This window comes from Aphelocoma coerulescens, chromosome 4A, assembly GCF_041296385.1.
Source record: "Aphelocoma coerulescens isolate FSJ_1873_10779 chromosome 4A, UR_Acoe_1.0, whole genome shotgun sequence".
In the NCBI taxonomy this organism is placed as follows: Eukaryota; Metazoa; Chordata; class Aves; order Passeriformes; family Corvidae; genus Aphelocoma; species Aphelocoma coerulescens.
The window spans coordinates 9,657,969-9,676,250 of NC_091018.1; the positions used below are offsets into that span (position 1 = coordinate 9,657,969).

The 18,282-nt window shown below is 49.0% G+C and overlaps 1 protein-coding gene across 6 annotated transcripts in view; it reads left to right on the forward strand.

The window, feature by feature from the left end:
• Nucleotides 1–3,433: 3,433 nt before the first annotated feature.
• Nucleotides 3,434–18,282, forward strand: part of DOCK11 (dedicator of cytokinesis 11) — a 79,812-nt gene continuing 64,963 nt past the window's right edge. For all 6 annotated transcript variants that reach the window (XM_069015240.1, XM_069015243.1, XM_069015242.1 and 3 more), the window contains exon 1: nt 3,434–3,561. In XM_069015240.1, coding sequence (XP_068871341.1) covers nt 3,460–3,561 — 102 coding nt within the window. In that variant the 5' untranslated portion in view covers nt 3,434–3,459. The remainder of the gene's footprint in view (nt 3,562–18,282) is intronic.

Genomic DNA, 18,282 nt, shown 5'->3' on the forward strand with positions numbered 1-18,282 from the left:
GCAAAAAAAGCACATCTGGATATAGGTAACTGAGTCTGGCAGATTCCCTGCAGGAATGCAGGATCCTCTCCAATGCAGCAAAGTACTTGGTTAATCATGTGCTTAAATTTACTGCATAGGTAAGTGTTTTTCTGGGACAGGCTCATGTGCAGGTGATAGAAAGGCCCACAGATAACCAGTGAAAGCAGTGAAAAATGGGATTATTGGCTGATAATATTAAGTGCCTTTTATCTTGGATGGCTTGAGAAATTAAATCCTAAACCTGCCATTAACCCTTCAGCACCTTTGGGAGGTTTGCAGAGCTGGACCAGGGGTCCCCTATATATGGTTCTAGACCTTATGCCAGTATCAGCTGCACTGACAGATATTTGTCAAAAAACAAAAGAGATTCTTCCTTAGTGTATCTTCTGTGCTGTAGTGCTACTGGTAAGTGGGAAGGATACCACTATCAGTCTAATATGATGTCCTCTGCAAATTTTCTCTTCCCATAGTTTGTGCTGTCCAGCAGACCTAGGGAGGAGGTGTGGCAGGAGAGCTGTTTTGCCCAGGTTGGCTACACCTTCCAATGTGTATCCTTACTGGGTACTATGAGCTGCTGCTGCTGCTACTGCTCACCTCTGATCAGTCAGGGAGGTGTGGGAGCAAAATGACATTGGGGACTTCAAGGCTGTAGTCTCAACAAAGAGACAAGTGGTGAAAATGTCAGCACATTTGAGTCTGTGAGATTCCCGTGGCAGATTGAGTTGGAGAAAGTTTGGTTGTCTGAGGCAGTGCAACTCCTCAGCACTTCCAGAATGCCCCTGGGTGTCCTTGGGTGCCTTTCTTATGCTGATAAACCATTACTGGCCTTCCTTCCCTGTGAAAAAGGAGATGAAAACTACAGTCCTTGCAGCCCTGGGTTTGTCTGTCACAGCAGTGCTGTGGCTGCTGCTGTCTTGCCTTAACACTTCTTGTGCTTGAGACTCTTACTCTGATGTTTATTCTGCCCTAGAGGGAGTCAGAGCTTTCTGCAGGTTGTTTTCACGCGTTGTGTCCTTCCCTTTGCTTTTATTTTCCTTTTCATGCTTTGCTTCAAAAAACAGCCTCACTGTTCACTGGTCTTCCCTGGCTGCTGAGCTCAGGTCAGTGGGATGCTGATGGGCAACTCTCTGGATACTGGCACTGAACCAGGCTCATAATCTTAGTGGGAACCTTTTGCTTCTGTCTGGATAAAAAGTGGAGTTTGTGCTTTAGGGAGGGTTTTATTTCTTGTCAAGTGACCATCACTGCACTCTCCCCCTGGACAAACACTCTGGTTCTCAGAGCTGTTCCTAATGTGGCAAATGGAAGGCAGAAGTGGCTCTGCCACAGGTGTTGACCCCAGTCATTGGTGTGGGCTCTCCTGCAGTGCCCAGTACCCTCTGAGGAACCACAGGGGCCAGGGGCTCTCCCCAGCAGCCAGGATGAAGAGAGCTACCCTCACTCTGTGACAAGCATCATTGTATTACCTGTCCTTTCGTGGCCAGGTGAAGGAGACCTAATAATTTTATTTGCCAGTTCACTGCAGGGGCGTCACTGGAGCCGTGCTGTGAGGATTTGAAGTGGTTGATAAAATCTCTGCAAGAAGGTTCACAGATGTGGGGATAAGGAAGTGAACCTTACTGGGCTGCTACTGGAATTGTGCATTACAATACTTTTCATTTAACTTAGGTTTGGAAAAGCTTCATGTTTGTGAGAATGCAAAGTTCTTTAGCTCTTCAACTTTTTCTGTCCCACATGTAATAGATATTTGATAGTTAACAATAAAATATCAGATTTGTTTTGCCTCTGGTGTAAAAAAATCAGAGCAATGTTTCACATTAAATGGTGACTGCTGCCCCTTCAATGAACTGCTAAAAAGCAGAACAGTAACTGGCTTGCATGCTTTAGGAGTCACAAATAACATTTTGAATGGTTTGGATCACAATGGCTGTATTCATTACCCCCTACGGATTGGCTCTCATAATCAAAACTATTTCTCTATATGTAGTGTGACTTATGGCATACCTATCATTCCAGTGAGATCCTTGTAGGTAGTATTTAATCAATCATATGGCACAACGTGTGTAAATTTCTCAAGCATATGAGACTATATGACAACTCTATTCAATTCAGTGTCTTGTTGTGAAGACACAACACACAAAATAAGTAAAAAAAAAATTAAAAGGCTTTAATGAACAAAACAAAGGCTCTCTATTGCAATTTCAAAATTGCCATCCTTAAAAGAAGTGCATAATGACAAAGTAATGAGGAGTAGGAATTGAGTCTTAAGGAACCTTCTTTTCATATCCTTACTTCTTGTCTTTGCAGCTGGGCAAGCAAATGTGATCACGGCCTCTAATCAAAGCACTTTCCTATAGCAAATTCTATAGGTTGGATGTTTTCTCAGTTAACCCCACCTGGCAGCTCAGCTGCACACAGGTGTTCCATCCCTTCCCCTCAGTGGGATGTGGGAGGAGAATCAGAAGGGTATAAGTGAGAAGACAGTTTAATAGGTAAAGCAAAAGTCACCCACACAGACAAAGCAAAACAAGGAATTCATTCACAGCTTCCCAGGGCAGACAGGTGTTCAGCCATCCCCAGGACAGCAGAGCTCCATCATGAGTAATGGTGACTTGGGAAGACACTCTGAATGTCCCCACTTCCTTCTTCTGACCCAGCTTTATACCAGTCATCTGATGCCATATGGTGTGGGGAGTCTCTTCAGTCAGTTGGGGTGAGCTATCCTGGCTGTGTTCCCCCACAACTCCTGGTTGCACCCCCAGCACTTTTTGGGTGGAGTGAGGAACAGAAAAGCTCTTGCCTTGACTCTGTGTCAATGCTGCTCAGTGGTAAGAAAAACATCCCTAATTAACAACACAGTTTCCAGCACAAATCCAAAACACAGCCTGCTACTGTGAAAAATAACTTTTACTGGAGAAAAATAACTTTAATGCAGCACAGAGATGCTCAATAGAAAGGTCTTGTCCGGGATCCAGTTTAGCCTTACAGGAACATCTGGTACAGCAGGGAGATCACCAGCCCAAGTGAACCCGTGCCCCTTCGGCACCGAATAATGTTGTTCTCCGTCGGGTAATGTTCTAAATGTCCGGCCCCTTCAGTCGGAGGCTGCTGCCCTCGGGTGAGCCCCGGCACGCCGTGACCCCTTGCTGGGCACACCGCTGCTGCATCTCCGGAGCCCCACCGCGAGCATCCCCTGCGGTGGCGGCGGGGCATGGTCTGGCCGTGCCCGGCCGAGGCGCCGGAGCTCTCCGTATGCCGGGGCGGGGGTCGGGGCACCTGCGGCGGGGACAAAGCGGGGCGGGGCGGGGCGAGCAGGGACCCTCCCGGCCCCGCCCCGCGGCTCCGCCCGCCCCGCCCCGCCCCGGCCGCGCCCGCCTGGCGGCAGCGAGGAAGAGGAAAAGGGAGGCTCAGGTTTGGTTCGGCGCGGATCATGTCGCCATGTCGGAAGTGAGGAAGTTCACGAAGCGGCTCAGCAAGCCGGGCACGGCGGCCGAGCTGCGGCAGAGCGTCTCGGAGGCGGTGCGCAGCTCCTTCGTCCTGGTGAGCGCGGGCAGCGCCTGGGAGGGGCCGCGCCCGGGTCCCACTCGGCGATGGGCGGCAGCGGGAGGAGCCCGGCAGCGCTGGGCAGGGGATGCGCCGAGAGCGGAGAGAGGAAGAGGAGGGGGCTGGAGAAGGCCTGGAGAAAGGGCAGAGCGGGGGATGCGCAGGGCGCGGCGGGGCAGGATTTGGGAAGGGCTGGGCAAGGCAGGGGATGGGGATCCCCGCCATGTGTGTTGTGCCGTGCCATCCCGCCGGCCTGCCCACCTGCCGCCACCTCACCCCTCTGAGCGCTCAGAGCCGAGAAGATCACAGGGAAGCGGCTCCTCATCCTGGCGTGCGTTGGTGCTAGGGTGGTGGCAGGAGGAATGAACGGGAACCTGTGAGTGCGGGGCACTGAGCAAACAGGTAACGGAGTAACAGGGTGCAGACAGTGTGGAACCGGCACATGGATAGGGCAGGACTGAAGGGCACGACCTGTCAAGGTGAGAGGCACAGGCAAGCCGGGAGCCCGATGTATCCCGGGAATCGCGCTCAAATATCTGGGGTGAAAGTCACGTGCGTTATCAGATGCGTTTCATCCCGGCATGTGGGATGCTGCAGCAGGTTGCCTTTGTTGTGCTCACAGCTGTGCAAACGGTAGTGCTGTGCATTGGGAGGATACCGGGGTCAGCTCACAGCTTCCCGGGGCTTTGTTAGATGTGTTTTGCTGGTGCTCGTTGAATTACTGTGGTGTGTAATCAACTTTGACCTTGACTTTGATGGAAGAAAGGTTAGTCAATGGAATATGCAGAAAGTGAGGTGCAAGTTCAGCAAATAACTCCTATTATTTCTCTACTATTAGACTGAATGGCACGTGCTGTTAAATAAATTGAGAAGTTTGAATATTTCTTTTAAAAACAGAGTTTTCTTGTAAATTTACAGATTTTTAAGCCTGAAAAAAAAGCCATGGTGATAATCCAGCCTGATTTCTTAGTGCTATTTTTGCTTCCTATGTGCGGTTGTTCGGGGCTCCTTATGGGCTTCCATGTGATTTGCTTTCACTCTTTCATCAACAATACACAGGAACAAAGGCTTTGTACAAGCTGATGAAACTTTTCATTAAAAACAAAATTGCATATTTAGGACCAGAAGAGCTTTGGTATCCTACAGGCAAATGGTTATGTGGTGCCTGTGTCAGGTTCCTTCCCTCAAAAAGGGAAGGGATGGGTGGGACTACAGATGAAGATAAATAAAACCTTGACAGGAACTCCAAGGAGCTGTCAGAGTCCAGCATCCATCAGGCAGCCGCTCTTCTTCTGATCCTGTCCAGGGTTTTATTGTCCACACTCCCTGCCAACTTTTCTCTCTTTTTCTGGCAGGCAAATCCCCAGAGCTGCTGTGCTGCCTTGTGTGTTTGCAGTCATGCACCAGAGAAGGGTGAGGGCAGGTGTTTCTGATCCCTAGGTCCTGGCAGGGTTTCCTGCTTTTGACAGTTCAGCAGCAACGGATAAATCCCAGCACTTCTGCATCACTAGGAAGAGCCATAAGACACTGCAGTAATCCAGGAGTGGGGAAGAGGGTGGCATGAGCTTATAGGACTGTCTCAGATGGCATTTTGACCTTCCTCAGTGATTAAGGATGAGGTTTGCTCCAGCAAAAAGCTGGCTTCTCTCTATCTACTAGTTTGTCATCCTTGTGAGGAAGGGATGTCTGTGCACTGGTGTGCTGGTTGTTGGGAGGGTGCAGAGAGGATCCTGGGAAATGATGGTGGGGAGTGGTAGAGCGAGGACAAGACTGAGAAGTCATAGTTTCTGATCCGGTTCCCAAGGTGAGTCTCAGTTTTGGAATTGATGGTGCTGGGCAGCAGAGCATTGTGTAAGTATCTCCCCATCCAATCTACCCTTTCCTTGCCACAGGCAGTGTGGGGGAGATGGAAGGGCCCGGCATCAGGACTCTGCTAGCAGGCTGTGATCCCAGCTGTGCCTCACCCTGGGGCAGTGCTGAGCTCACCGGTGCCCCTGGGAAGCAGGGGGTGGCCAGTGGGTACACGGGTAATAGGAGTTGGTGTTTGATAAATGGGTGGAGCAGGCTGGCAGCAAGTGATGCACTGTGTCCCAGGATGTCAGGAGCTGGGACTTCCTGAAGCAGACTGGAGTTGCACTGGATTGCCTTTGCCTGGCAGGATCCCATCCTCTTCCTGCATCTTGAACACAGCAGGTGTTGAGTCAATAAAAAGCGTGTGAATAGTTTAATACTCCCTGGGTCATCCTGTCAGGGGCCTTGGCTGTCTACTTGCCTTGGGGCAATTGTAGCTGAAAGCACAGGTATCTCTGGTGGTGAGCATGAAGGAGATGAAGGGGTGGTGAGCAGAGCTAATGCTGCAGGTACTGAGCACACACCTTCATCCCCAGGAGGAGTGGGCACTATGGGTCTCTTTCAGTGTGTTGGTTGAGCTCAGCACTTTGGTCATTCGGGTCACTCCTTGACACAAGGAACTATCTGGAGTAAGAAGCTGTTTGTAGTCAGTGAATGAAATGCTCATAGATGAAAACATCTCAGTGAGGAAAGCTTTTAACATCATGGAAGTGGTCAGCTTGTACAGAGCCACAATTTGTGCTTTAAAGGAGATGTGTCTCCAGCCAGGAGTACTGTGTCCAGCCCGAGGGAGTGCGGTCTGGTACAGTGTGGTTACAAAACTGTTGTCCTGCAGGTGCAGTGAAGCCCGTGCTATCTTATTTCTGTTCCTATTTTTCTATTTATGCCTGTCCAGTGCAAGGAGAAGATTTATGTTGTTGACTTTGGGAGGGCTTTGCTGCTTTGTGCTTGTGAAAGGGAAGCGTTGGATATGGTGACGGTTGGCAGTGAGGGGAGGTTGTCCCTTTCCAAGATGTTGTGGAGTACCTGTGTCCACCCACTGCCCTTTGGACCAGCTGCTAGGATGCAGTCAGTGCTGTTCCTGTCGGGGTAAGCAGGGCTGTAACCTGGAGCTGCAGCAGGGAAAGTAAGCATAGGCTGTGGTGGGGAGCTCAGGGGCACTTTGGGCCCTGTGGGAAGCATGGGGAAGGATGGAGTGTAGTTTACTTAGGGCTCTTGTTCCCTCTTACTCTGCTGCTGTTCCCAACATCCCGGCTGTCGTTCTTATTCACAGACAAGCAGTGTAGGGGGAGATCTTGGCAGGGAGGAAGAGTTCAGCAGGAATCCCTTGAAAGCAGGCACAACCCTGCAGAGCAGTGTTGGGAGTGCTGGGGTGCCACAGGCAGCCGTGCTCTGTGGGAACCCTGCTTCTCTCTGTGCTCTTTTCTTCAAGAGGCTGTAGGGCAGATTGTATCAATTTCAGCTTTGAATGGTCCCTGATGTGTGCTTCTGATTACAACTGGAGATGAAGTTTTGGCAGGCTATTGAAAAATAATGTCACTGTTTAAATAAACAGACATTTAATGGAAGTGTTTGTTGGCAGGTGGGATAAATGGCACACTTGAAAGATAAAGGGGAATTTTAAGATTAGGTTAAAGAAAGGAACAGTCAAAGCCCAGGTGAGATAACTTAAACCATTCTTAACCAAGAGATGACCTGCAGCTTAAACCTTGGAGCACCAACAGTAAAATACTGTGTTAGAAGTACAGCTTCAGAGCCGAAGTGCTGATGATACCTGGGAGAGGTATCTGGGCTAGAGCTAAAAGAGAGCATTCAGGGACCTTTGGTGGTGGATGAACATGGGTGATTTTGGCTCAGACCTTCAGTGCGATCTCCCTCCTCCCATCCTTTGATGTTGCTGAGTGATAGTGGGAAAGTTGAGCAGCAAGGCAGGAGAACCCTGCTCAGAAGCACTGGCTGATGTGAGACCTGGGCAGCTGCAAAGCTCAGATACTTGACAGCAGGATCCACGTGTGCTCAGGTGTGCAGCCCTTGTTCTGATGGAGGTGCCTGTGCACCTCTCCTTCACCCCATCTGCACCCCATGGAGTGCAGTGGAGCATCGTAGAGTTGAGCAGTTTAAGAGCACACGTGTGTGAATGAGATCCTGGGTCTTGTGGCACTGCCAGAACAACAGCAAAGGCTCTTCCTTCTGCCTCAGGATCCAGATCAGCTGCACATGGTCACTTGCTTGGGTGGATGTGACGCCAAAGCTGAGAGACACCCTGGGCCTCCCCTGTCTCTTTGGGCTGTGCTCAGCACCGCTGGGGCCCTTCAAAGAGAGGGGGCTGTGTCTCAACCCACATGCAAGTTTTCCAGAGGTGTCATTCTCTGTGTCGTGACAGAGAAATTAAAAGTGTGGGAGACACAAGATCAGAGCAGCAAGCACTTGACAAAACACAGATGATGCATTTTCCCACGGTGCTGCCAAACCCAGTCATCTGGTGGCAATTTTAAGTCTCGCACAATTGCTCTTGATTTTCTTTAGATCATTTCTATACAGATTAACTGAAGACACATTTACTGATTTGCCATAGAGATTTTAGAAAGGGTGCAGAGCCAGATTATCTTATCTGAGAAGGAACAGGTGCAAAGGATTTGCCCACATTGTGTCAGCCAGCCCAGGGAGCATCTCTGGGTACCCCCAGGGCACAGCTTGGTGGCACCCAGGCACTCAGCTCTGGGCCACACATCTGCCAGCAATGGCAGTGTGAGAGAACCTCTGCTTACAAACAACTGTGTGGATCCTTGCCATCCAGAGGCATTCAGAGCAAGTGTCTGCTCTCTGCATTACATGGTGCTGTGGGATGTGCTCCCTGAAAGCTCCGCATGAGAGGGTGGGCAGTATGCCAGGAGGTGTGTTTTATTTGATCCTGGCTGGACTGGGCTCCTATGGGTGGCTCGGTTTCAGTCAGATGCAAAAAGGAGATAGAAAGCTCCTTAATGGTGATACAAAGGAAGTTTTGACTGGAGGCAAAAAGGCATTTTGTTCTTTCTGTGAGGTTTTTTTTTTCAGTTGAAACTATTATTAGTGTCTCAATTTATGCTCATGCAGAGGAAATCAGCTTTCTGCATAGAATTCTCTTTTAATTAGCTAAATTCACTTTGATCAATTTGAAGCCTGTTTATATGCAGCGTTTGTAGTGATCTTGGCACTCAAAAGAGACAGAATATATGCATGTTCCCCCTGGGGGTAGTCAACATGCTGTGTTTGCACAATTCATGTAGAAAAACAGACATATATGAGGCATGGGAGGAAATTCTGCCCCTGCGTAAGTGGATGGGAGTTTTGCTGTTGGTTTAACCAGGATTTGCCTGCTGTGGCCAGGTGCCTCCAGAGTTGGTCATCTCAGCTGGCCCTGGTGACTCCTGTGGAAGTGTTTGCAGAGAGAATGTTGTTCATAGGGGCTTATTCAAGAAAAAAACTTTTAAGCATTCTTAAAATTAATCACATGCTTTCCTGAATTGGGGCTCTCCTGAATCCTTGAAGGGTTGGATTTAGCCCAGTGCTGGCTGAGTGCCATGGCACAGCCCTGGGCAACATGTGTCAAGGAAGTGGCTGGGTTTGCTCCTGCCTGAGCACACACCAGTTTTGGAATGGATGAAGGGCATGTCTTGATGGAGAGGAGCAAGGCTCCGAGGACATTCTGGAGGTATGTGGGGACAAATCTCTGGCATATCTCCTACTGATACCCAGACCTTAAGAGATAGAGCAATCCTTTGCTCTCCTATGACAGCCTGTGTGCTGAAGTATGACTGCTATAGGATGAGCTGCAGCCAACGTGTCCGGTTCTCGAGGTTTTTGGAGGCAATGACAAGCTTTTGATGGGCATAAAATCTTATCCTTCTCAAGGCATCATTTAAGTGTTTGCATCCTCCTGCCTGTTACAGGAAAGCTCTAGGAAGAGAACAAAGCATCCAACCCTTACATGTATTTATCTCTTACCACATTTTGCTAGCTGGGGTTTTTAGCACTCACTGGGCAAGGTTGAGAGTGGTTTGTTCTGTGCCAAGGCAATGTCATGAAAATGCAGGTGTCCCTGCATTGACAGCATCTGCCCCAACCCGCCACCATCAGTGCAGTGAAACGCCTGGAAACAGATGGTTGGTGGTGGTGCCTGCAGCCACTGCGGCTGGGATTTGGTGCACTCAGAATCCAGTGAGGGGATGGCTCCTGGGCTTTGTTTCAGCCTGTTCTTGTATCTGGAGATATTTGCAGGTATCTCCCCCACCACCAGGAGCATGTGAACCAGGCCTATGTGCTGCAGTGTATAGTGTAGCATCATTTTCTATATGCAGATGGGTGACTCTTTCATCATTTCACTTAGCCCTCTGTGTGCTGATTTATTATCTCTAATGGTGCAAAATTGCACAAAGCTTTTGACATTTCTGTGGCCTGAGAATGCAAGTCACGGTCACACAGAGCAGCTGAAGAGCAGCCAGACATGGGCTTCATGTGTGCTTCAGCATCCCTGTTTAATTGGCCTCCTCACTCCTGCTTTGTGTAAGGAAGAAAAGAGGAGTTTCTTATACCTTTGTGGCCATTGCTGTAATCTTAAAAATGCTGGAATATGTTTCCCTGCCACCAACTCTTTCCATCTCCTCATTCCCTTTAAAGAACAAATCAAAGCTCTCCCTTGCTGGCTCCTTTTTCCTTCAACACAGCCCTGACTTATCTGTACAGTTTTTTCCCTGCTTCCTGCTGCTTTTCTAATGGGGTCAGGGCTGCTTGTTCCTGACCCCTTTCTCACCCCTCTCTCTCACTGAAAACAGTTTCTTCTCTCCCCTATTAATATCTCCTGTCACAGGACTGTTCCTGGGGAGTGGTTGCATCTGGAAGGAGACTGCCTGTTTTGGTCCACAGCGTTCCCCACTGCCTCATCCTGTCCCTGGCTTCATGTTGGGTGACATCCCCACTGCAGCCTGGCCTCTCTGTCCTCTGAGCAAGGACACTGCATGGGAGAAGCCAGGAAAACGACATCTCCCTTGTGCAGTAGTAGGACCTGGTGGTGCCAGAGTGCTGTACATTGCTCTGGAGAACTGTAACAGCCATACATAAAACTGTGTTTTGCCAGTGGTCAGGAGCCTGGGATGTGGGCTGGACTGCAGCATCTGTGTGTGGAGCAGGGCACGTGTCCTGGCAGTCTGGAGCAAGCCATGGCTCAGAATGCATCTGGCTGCATGCCTGCCAGGGCTCTGTCAGCCTGCCAAGCACAGGCTCTATAGTTTGGCCTTTGGGGACATGGGGTTAGCTGTAGCAGGGACTCAAGGGAGCTGTTGTGCCAGCCAGAAAGGGATGGGGGGGTCACAGGAACATGAGAGGCTTGGCAGGACCTGCATTTGTGACAGGGACAGGTAGAAAGGTCATGGTAGGAAAAGGGAGTCTCCATCTCTTGGAGGGACATGATGGTATTGGCTGGGATGGGCTGAATGCCTACAAAGCTGGTGTTCAGGAAGGCAAACCCAGCTTCCAGCAGAGAACTGCTTCCCATAGCACATTGGGGTTCCAGGAGAGTTGCACTGGAGTCAGACTGCCTTTCCCTCTGTGCCTGGGGGGCCCTAAACTCTCCCTTGTCCTGTTGCATGATGCTGGAACTTGTGTGGATGTCTGTATTTAGGGAAACTTTGAGGTGCTTCTGTTCACAGCAGCATTTTGTCTCTTGTCTTCTGGCCTCGAAGAGTCCATCCCTTGCAGAGCCCATCCCACAGCCTCTCTTGCATTTGCTGGGAGAATAGAGTTTAACTTTACAGCCCTGCAGCTCTTGCATCCAATGCCTGCAGCCCAAAAATGGAGCACAGATGAGGCTGAGACAACTTCCTGAGCTGCTGAAACCACCACTGACATGGCGGGGGTTTGGCTGAACTGCTGGGGTGTTTGCTGTGTTGCTGAGGCAGCTCAAAACTGGCCTGGGACTTCCTGCTCTGTTTTTCCCCAGTGCTGATCCATAGGCTTGGACAAGTCTCTTGCCCTCGTCACGGCTCTGTCCATGCCCCAGTGGGGCTGGGAGTGCTCCCCTGCTCACCTGGGGCAGTGGCTGCACTGGTGGCTCGGCCCTGCGTGTGAGTGGTTTCCTAAGTGAAAAACAAGAGTTTAAGACAGACAGGAAAGGGAGGGGTTCTGCTTATGTGCCATTAATTGCTTTAAGATGTTCTGGCTATTCTGGATCTGGATGCTAAATATAAAACTGATACTACATAAATAAATGATGAAATACAAGTGACATCTGAAAAGCACTTTGGGATGTCCCAGTTAAGAACCTAAATAAATAACATGTATTATTGTCGTTACAATTACTGTTTTCCTTTTTTAGCATGGAAAAATGCCTGTGCTTACAGAATGTTTTGAGAAGTCCTCTCTGGTAGAAATTCAGCTGTCCCATAGAAACCAGTACCCTTTTGCCAATTTCTATTAGCTCTATTATTTTTGGAGGAGAAAATCAAAGCTGTAATGTGTTTGCACATCTCTCATGCTCTGCAGCAGATGCTCAGCTGGATGCAGGTGCAGTTTGGCTGACGTAGAACTACCCTGATCACTCCATCTGCTCCTCGAGGAGAAGGGCTGGATTTGGCCCAGAATGTACCTATGCAGGCAGGGACTCACAGGACTTCAGGTGCTGTGGCTGGGGACTGGAGACTCCATGGCAGTGTGTACTGAGCTGTCAGTGTCACACAGAAGCACTTGGTGATCCTGAGGAAGGTCAGGCACAGGGGACAAGGATACTGAAAGGAATCTAAGATGCATGTCCTAATCCACTGCCCTATGCAGCAACAGTGCTGGATCACCTCAAGTGTGTGTTCATGCCAGACATGGGTCATGCCCCCAGCTACCACCTGCCAGTTCTTTTCCTACTGACTCTGCACTTGCTCAAGGCATCATTTTCAGAGGTGGTGTGAAGGTGAAGTGCAGGTGAGCTGGAGTGGCAGCACTGCCTTCTAGGCTGGGCCACTCACACTTGGGCTGTGAACTCTCACTGCTTCATTGCAATGCAGCTGTTTTCTGAGGGCTGTTTGCTTAAGTGATTATGCAAGAATCTCAGGCTTTCAGGAAAAAAAAAGTGTTCCTGCCCCTCGTGGCTGCAGAACTCTGCTTCAGAATGGGATCTGCTAAAGACTGTGAACTGTGGAGTCCAACAGTCCAACTTCTGAGTAAGTGGAGGGAAAATGAAGAGTCATATGCTGATTATCCTGGCTTCCTGTAATTTCTAAACCAGTTTGAAGATACTTCAAGGCCTGAATTAGTTTTATTTGACAGGCCTAATAATGACAGGTAAATGTTTGCATGTCTACACTGACATCAACTTTTTGACCGTTTCTTCAGGCCTTTTCCAAGCTGATGTCTCGCACCAATACTGTGTTGCTCTCAGGGACAGCACTATGACTGCAGACACTTGCTTTTTCATTGAAAAGTGGGCATTACATTGAAAAAGGAGACATCCACCTTACAAAATACCCAGAACCCAGGTTCTGGTGCAACCCAGGGCCATTGATGCAGGAGGGGAGAGGTGTGGGTCGGTGAAATGCTTTTGCACAGAACTTGGGCGGGGTGGAGGGAAGCACAGGAGAGGGGGCTGGGTTTTACTCCGAGCATGCAGATGGAAAGAGTGAGTCATTTCCACTGCAAGTGTTTTCTTGCAGGGTGCCAGGACTGTGCACTCATCCTCCCCTTCCCTACCACTTAGCTTTTTATTTCTCTGCGAGGAGAGCTCCTGTGAGGTGCAGCCATCTCCATGCCATGCAGAGCAGGGGAAGAGTGGGGCACAGCAGCCTTGTGCTGCTGGCACTGCATTTAGAGCTGGAGCGTGGCACTGGCACGTAACTCCTCAATGGAGATGGGAATGTGTGGACTCTGACCCAGCCCCTTGTCTAATGAGACCCTTAGCAAGGATGTGTTGCTGTTTAGAGGTTGCTTTCCTGCTGCCCGTGGAGGGCTGTGCAGAGCCTTGCTCTGAGCTGTGTTAGCACCTGCTCACTCCCTGGCAGGCCCCTTCTCCTCACCAATTCCTTCTTCCCTTCCTGTTTGCCCATGGGGCTCCTCTCCTGTCTGCAGTGCACACCTTCTCTGCCAACCCCTTGGCCTCCCTGACCCTCATCTCCTGCCTCTTGAGCTACACAGCCCAGCCTTCACACAATTCTTGCTTCCCATGATGTGGTCCCTGCACAGATCCATCCCCAGGTGCACCATTCTACCCTCCCCTGCACCACCTTGGGCCAGCTCCTGAGACTCTTCCCTCTCCATGCTTCCCCTGCTCCTCCTCCTTCTGGTGAGGTTTTCCTCCCTTGCCATTTCACAAGATGCTCTGTGTGTTTGCATGCCCACCTTACAGTCCATCCCTCTCACCTGTTCCAGGTGCAGCTGTGGTGTCTTGGTGTTTTCTTGTCTTCAGCAGAGCCAGGATTCCTGTCTGGACATTTTTCTTGTGTTTTTAAACTTTTTCTGGCCAGTGTAAAAATAGTTTTGGCCTGCTCATACCCAGCTTTATCAACTGTTTTTCATCCTTGAGGTTTTACCATCGTACATCTGCTACATCCAGCTGAGTGCTGGGTTTGCAGCAGGCTCATGGACACAAGCTCCCCATCACCTGCTGAGAGCTGCCTCATTGCCACCCTGCTGATTTCTTCCCAAAATGTGGCTTTGCTGAGAAGCCCACAAACCTCTTGGCATCAGCAAGGCTGCATTGTGTTGTGACTGCTGCCATATGTGCTGACTCACACTGTCTCCCTGCTTCACCTTCCTTCCCTGATCTCTGTTCCTACCTCTTCCCTTTCTCCTGGACTTTTGAATGCAAAGTCGTTGGGGCACAGACTTTATTCTGGCTTTGCAGAGGTTTATGGCAGTTCCATAAACCTTGGATGGCCAAGCCCAGAGTTTATGTTTTGTCATTATTCTTTCTTATGCCCAGCAGTCTGGAATGATGTGAATCTGAGCTTTTATAAATTGAGCTCTGTAGCCTTTCTGCAAGCTTGAGTGAGAGTGTGTAAGTGGGATCAGATGGCAGTGCAGGAACTGAGATTGGAAAAAATGAGGAGTCACAAATGTGATACTAAAAAAAAAAAGACTCTCAAAGACCACACAATTTGAGTTTGCCTTGACCTGATCTTTGAGTGCTTTGCTGTGGAAAAGCTTTTCTGTGGATAGAAATTGCTCAATTCCATATGCCCATATGGTTTGCCAAGTGAGTTTGCTCAGTTCCCAGGCATCATTTAAATTCTCTCATGTACAGTCAGGTTTCTCGAGCAAAATAAAAAAAATGAGGACTTCTCTCTGCTGTTTTTGAGGTATCCTCACATTTCCAGATTGTGCATGGCAGTGGGGAGTGGTCCCTCTGCTCGGGAGTGATGCCAGTCTCAGAAGTTATGTGGTTTTAGCTGTGACAGGTGTGTCCAAAGGGTAGTTGTACACCTCCATTTTCCCCTCTTCTAGCTTTTAATTCTCCAAATTGACTTTTCCTCTCGTTTTCTGTGTATTTCACCTACTTGGTCCGTTGATATTTATTTTAAAATTGGGGCTTTGCTTGGCTTTCCACATAAGTGCACTACAGAGTTGCAACAGATGAGGCAGCAAATATATAGGCTGTAAAATGGTTGCAAAATTTTGGGGAACAGTTGTACACTCTGACATAATACAGTTATATTCGTACATGTGATCTGTCCTCTTCCTCCTTCTCTCTTCAGCTGTTCTAAAGAACCAGCACTTTTAAAATTCATCTCATTTGTGTCTGTTGCTGCTTTGAAATGTAGATGCACACACTGGGTGGGGCTTCATTTCTGAGGATGTGAGAAAAAATCACGTGCTGGGGGCTGCTGAACCTGTAGGTTTTTCAGTGGAAGGCCCGGAGGAAGTGTTGCAGGGCAGGGCGTGTGTATCTCTGTGTGTTTGGTGGCCGTTGGAACCACGAGAAGTGAAAGTCAAGTGTGGTGCAACTCCAGTGCTGGGCTTGGCTTCTGTCATGCACTGGCAGCTGCTGAGGACTTGTGTCACTGCAAAGGGACCAGAAAACTGGTTACGAACCAGCCTGGTTTGTCATTTTCTTCTCTGGATATTGTTTTAAATGAGGGCTGAACAGACAAGACTGAAAATACAAAAGCTTTCGCACAGTTTTCCTTTGGCTGCTACTTAAAAAAAATCCCCAGATGAAACATTTTTCATTCTGTACGTTCACATCACTTGGGTTGTATCTGTTGTAATTCTGGGAGAAATGGATCTCAGAAAAGTATTAATCATATATAACAAGAAAGTGGTGTGTTTTTATGGTATTCAGATGCAGAACACTGTAAGACAGGTGGCTACTGTTTTTCAGGCACTAAAAGTTTAAAATAGAAATGTTCTTTCCTATACTTCTCCACATGAACAAGCTGTCGTTGTGAGCCTTTGTTTATAAAGCAAATAAAAGGAATTTTATATGCTTTGCAAAATAGATGCAGAAGGGTGACAATTTAATCTGACTTAAGTATCCCCCTCTTTGTTAATGGGTAATTCCCTTGCTAAACCATTCCTTTGCTTTCTCTCTCTGGTGGTTTCTGTCTTGGGGAGGGTTTGGGCTCAGGCTGGCAGAGGGCAGTGGGTCAAGCAAGGCACGGAGGACAAGGACCTTACTTGAGTTTTCCCTCATGCCGGGCTCTTTGTGCTTGTGCTTGGCCAAAGGCAGAGCCTTGTGTTGGTGTTTGTGGGCATGTTTCTGTTGCAGCAATTTCTCTGAATTTCCTGTTAAAATGCCAGCCAGCTCTCTTGTGGTGGCGAGTCAATAGTCCAATACACAGGCTGTTGTTCTGCCTGTGCTGTTGTCCAAGTGGAGCCACGTGACCCAGCGTGGATGTCTACAGCACAGCAGACAACCCTCTGCATGGCCCCATGCTGCGAGGAGCAGCAGTCTCGGGGCAGAAGCAGAGGACAGAGAGAGCAATGTGTGTTTTCAGGATGGTGTGTGGGGCTTGAACCTGTGGTTTTTTAAAGAAGGGTGAGTGAGCTTGTCTGGGAGGATGCACTGCTCTCATGTTACCTTTGTTTAAAACCATGTTTGTTTTTCTCAAGTTATTTCCCTTGTTTTTTATCCCAGCACAGTGGGCTGCAGTGCTTTGGGCTGGATGCTGCTGCTGGGTGTGCTCCGATGCTGCATCCACAGGAACCACAGGAGAGGGCAGCTCACCCCAGCCTGCCCCTGCTGTGTTCTCAGGAGCTTGGAGGAGCCCAGGAGCATCACAGTGCAGTGTCTGCCTGCCCTGGGTGAAGAGCTGTTGTGTGTGTGCCACAGAGCAGAATACCTTTGGCAGCACTGCATGTTTTTTCCTGCAGAAATTGATTGATTTTGTTGCTGGACTGGCAGCATTTCTTTGTACTTGGGTATTGGCTTCCCCTGTGGAGTAATTTGTGGTTTCTAAGACTCTAATTACTTTAGTGTAATAGTTTTTCCTCTGCTTTCATAATGACTTTGGTGGGTACCATCTGCTGTTGTGACAGTGCTGGGCAGTGTGATCTGAGCCCAAGATGGTGTGGGGTATGCACTTCCACCCCCATGAAAACTAAGACTCTGAAATCCCATTTTCAGCATTTAAAGCTTTATCTTCAGTCTTGCTGGGCTGAAGAGCAACAAATATTTGGGATGGCTCCCTCCTTACTCCACAGGTCTGTTTGCAGGGACATGAACATGCCTGGCCCTGCTGGGCAGCCTGCACAGGTGAGGATGGATGGAGCAGTTTGTTTCCTCGATGGCAGGCAGGAGCCAGGCCACATCCTTCCATGAGCAGCTGCTTTGATAACAAACAGGTTGGCTTTAGAGACACGTCTGTGGTTCCTGTCATGTCCTATGGCAGTCTGGGTGATGTGCTGAGTGTGAGCATGGTCAGTGTAACACTGAACTGCAGGGAATGGAGGGCTGCTGTGTGCTGAGACAGGGAATTTGCACACCTTGGGCAAGGGGAGCCCTAGGGACTGTGTTTCTGACAGGTCCAGAGGAGAAATGCCTGTCTAGGTGCTGCAGAACCCTTCTCAGTGACAGTGCACAACCCTTCATCCCTAGGGCATCAGATGCGTGTCGCAGGGCCTGGTACTGGTTTGTCAGATATAGATTACAGCCTGCACCATGCATTTTTTCCAGTATCATTACCTACCACGCTAGGGGGGCTGCAGTGAGTTTTAAGGGGTTTTTTTCATATTTGTTGTAGGCAGTGCTCTATGAGTTTTCAAACATCTCATGTGAGGATCTGGGATCCTTTTTAGCTCTTACCCTTTAGCTGTCATTGCATCCCATGCGGATGACTGCCAGGACTTTATCTTGCTGGTCATCAGAGGTATCAGATCTAGAAAAGAAATGTCATCAATTCCCCAACTTTCAAAAAGGACACCTTTAGAAACAGAGTCCTAATTTCAGGACCATGTTGCAAAATAAAAAAGAACTAAAAATACTGTGTGATTGGAAGGCCTGCATTCCCAAAGAGGTGTGGAAGGCTTGTAGAGGGACTCTAATTTACTGTTACAGCTGCTGCAGGGTGAGGTGAGAGGGGGGCTGGTGTGAGTTCTTGGGATTATGGCGCCGCTTTAACCCATCAATGCTGCTGAGTTTTGCCAGGATTGCTGCAGTAAATCAGAGAGGTCGACAGAGATCTGTGTGTGTACTCTGTGGGGCCCTGGTGTTGTGGGGAGGACAGGCTTTGGGGCCCCAGACCTGCAAATGGATGTCCTGTTAATTCACGTTAATTTTCAAAGCTTGGCAGACTTTCAGAAGCGCACCATGCTATCCTGAGATAAGACCAGTGTTTCAGATGATTAACTGAATTCAGTTAAGCATTCAATGAGCATGAGGCTGACTGAGAGTAAATGAGTTCCTTTTCTTTG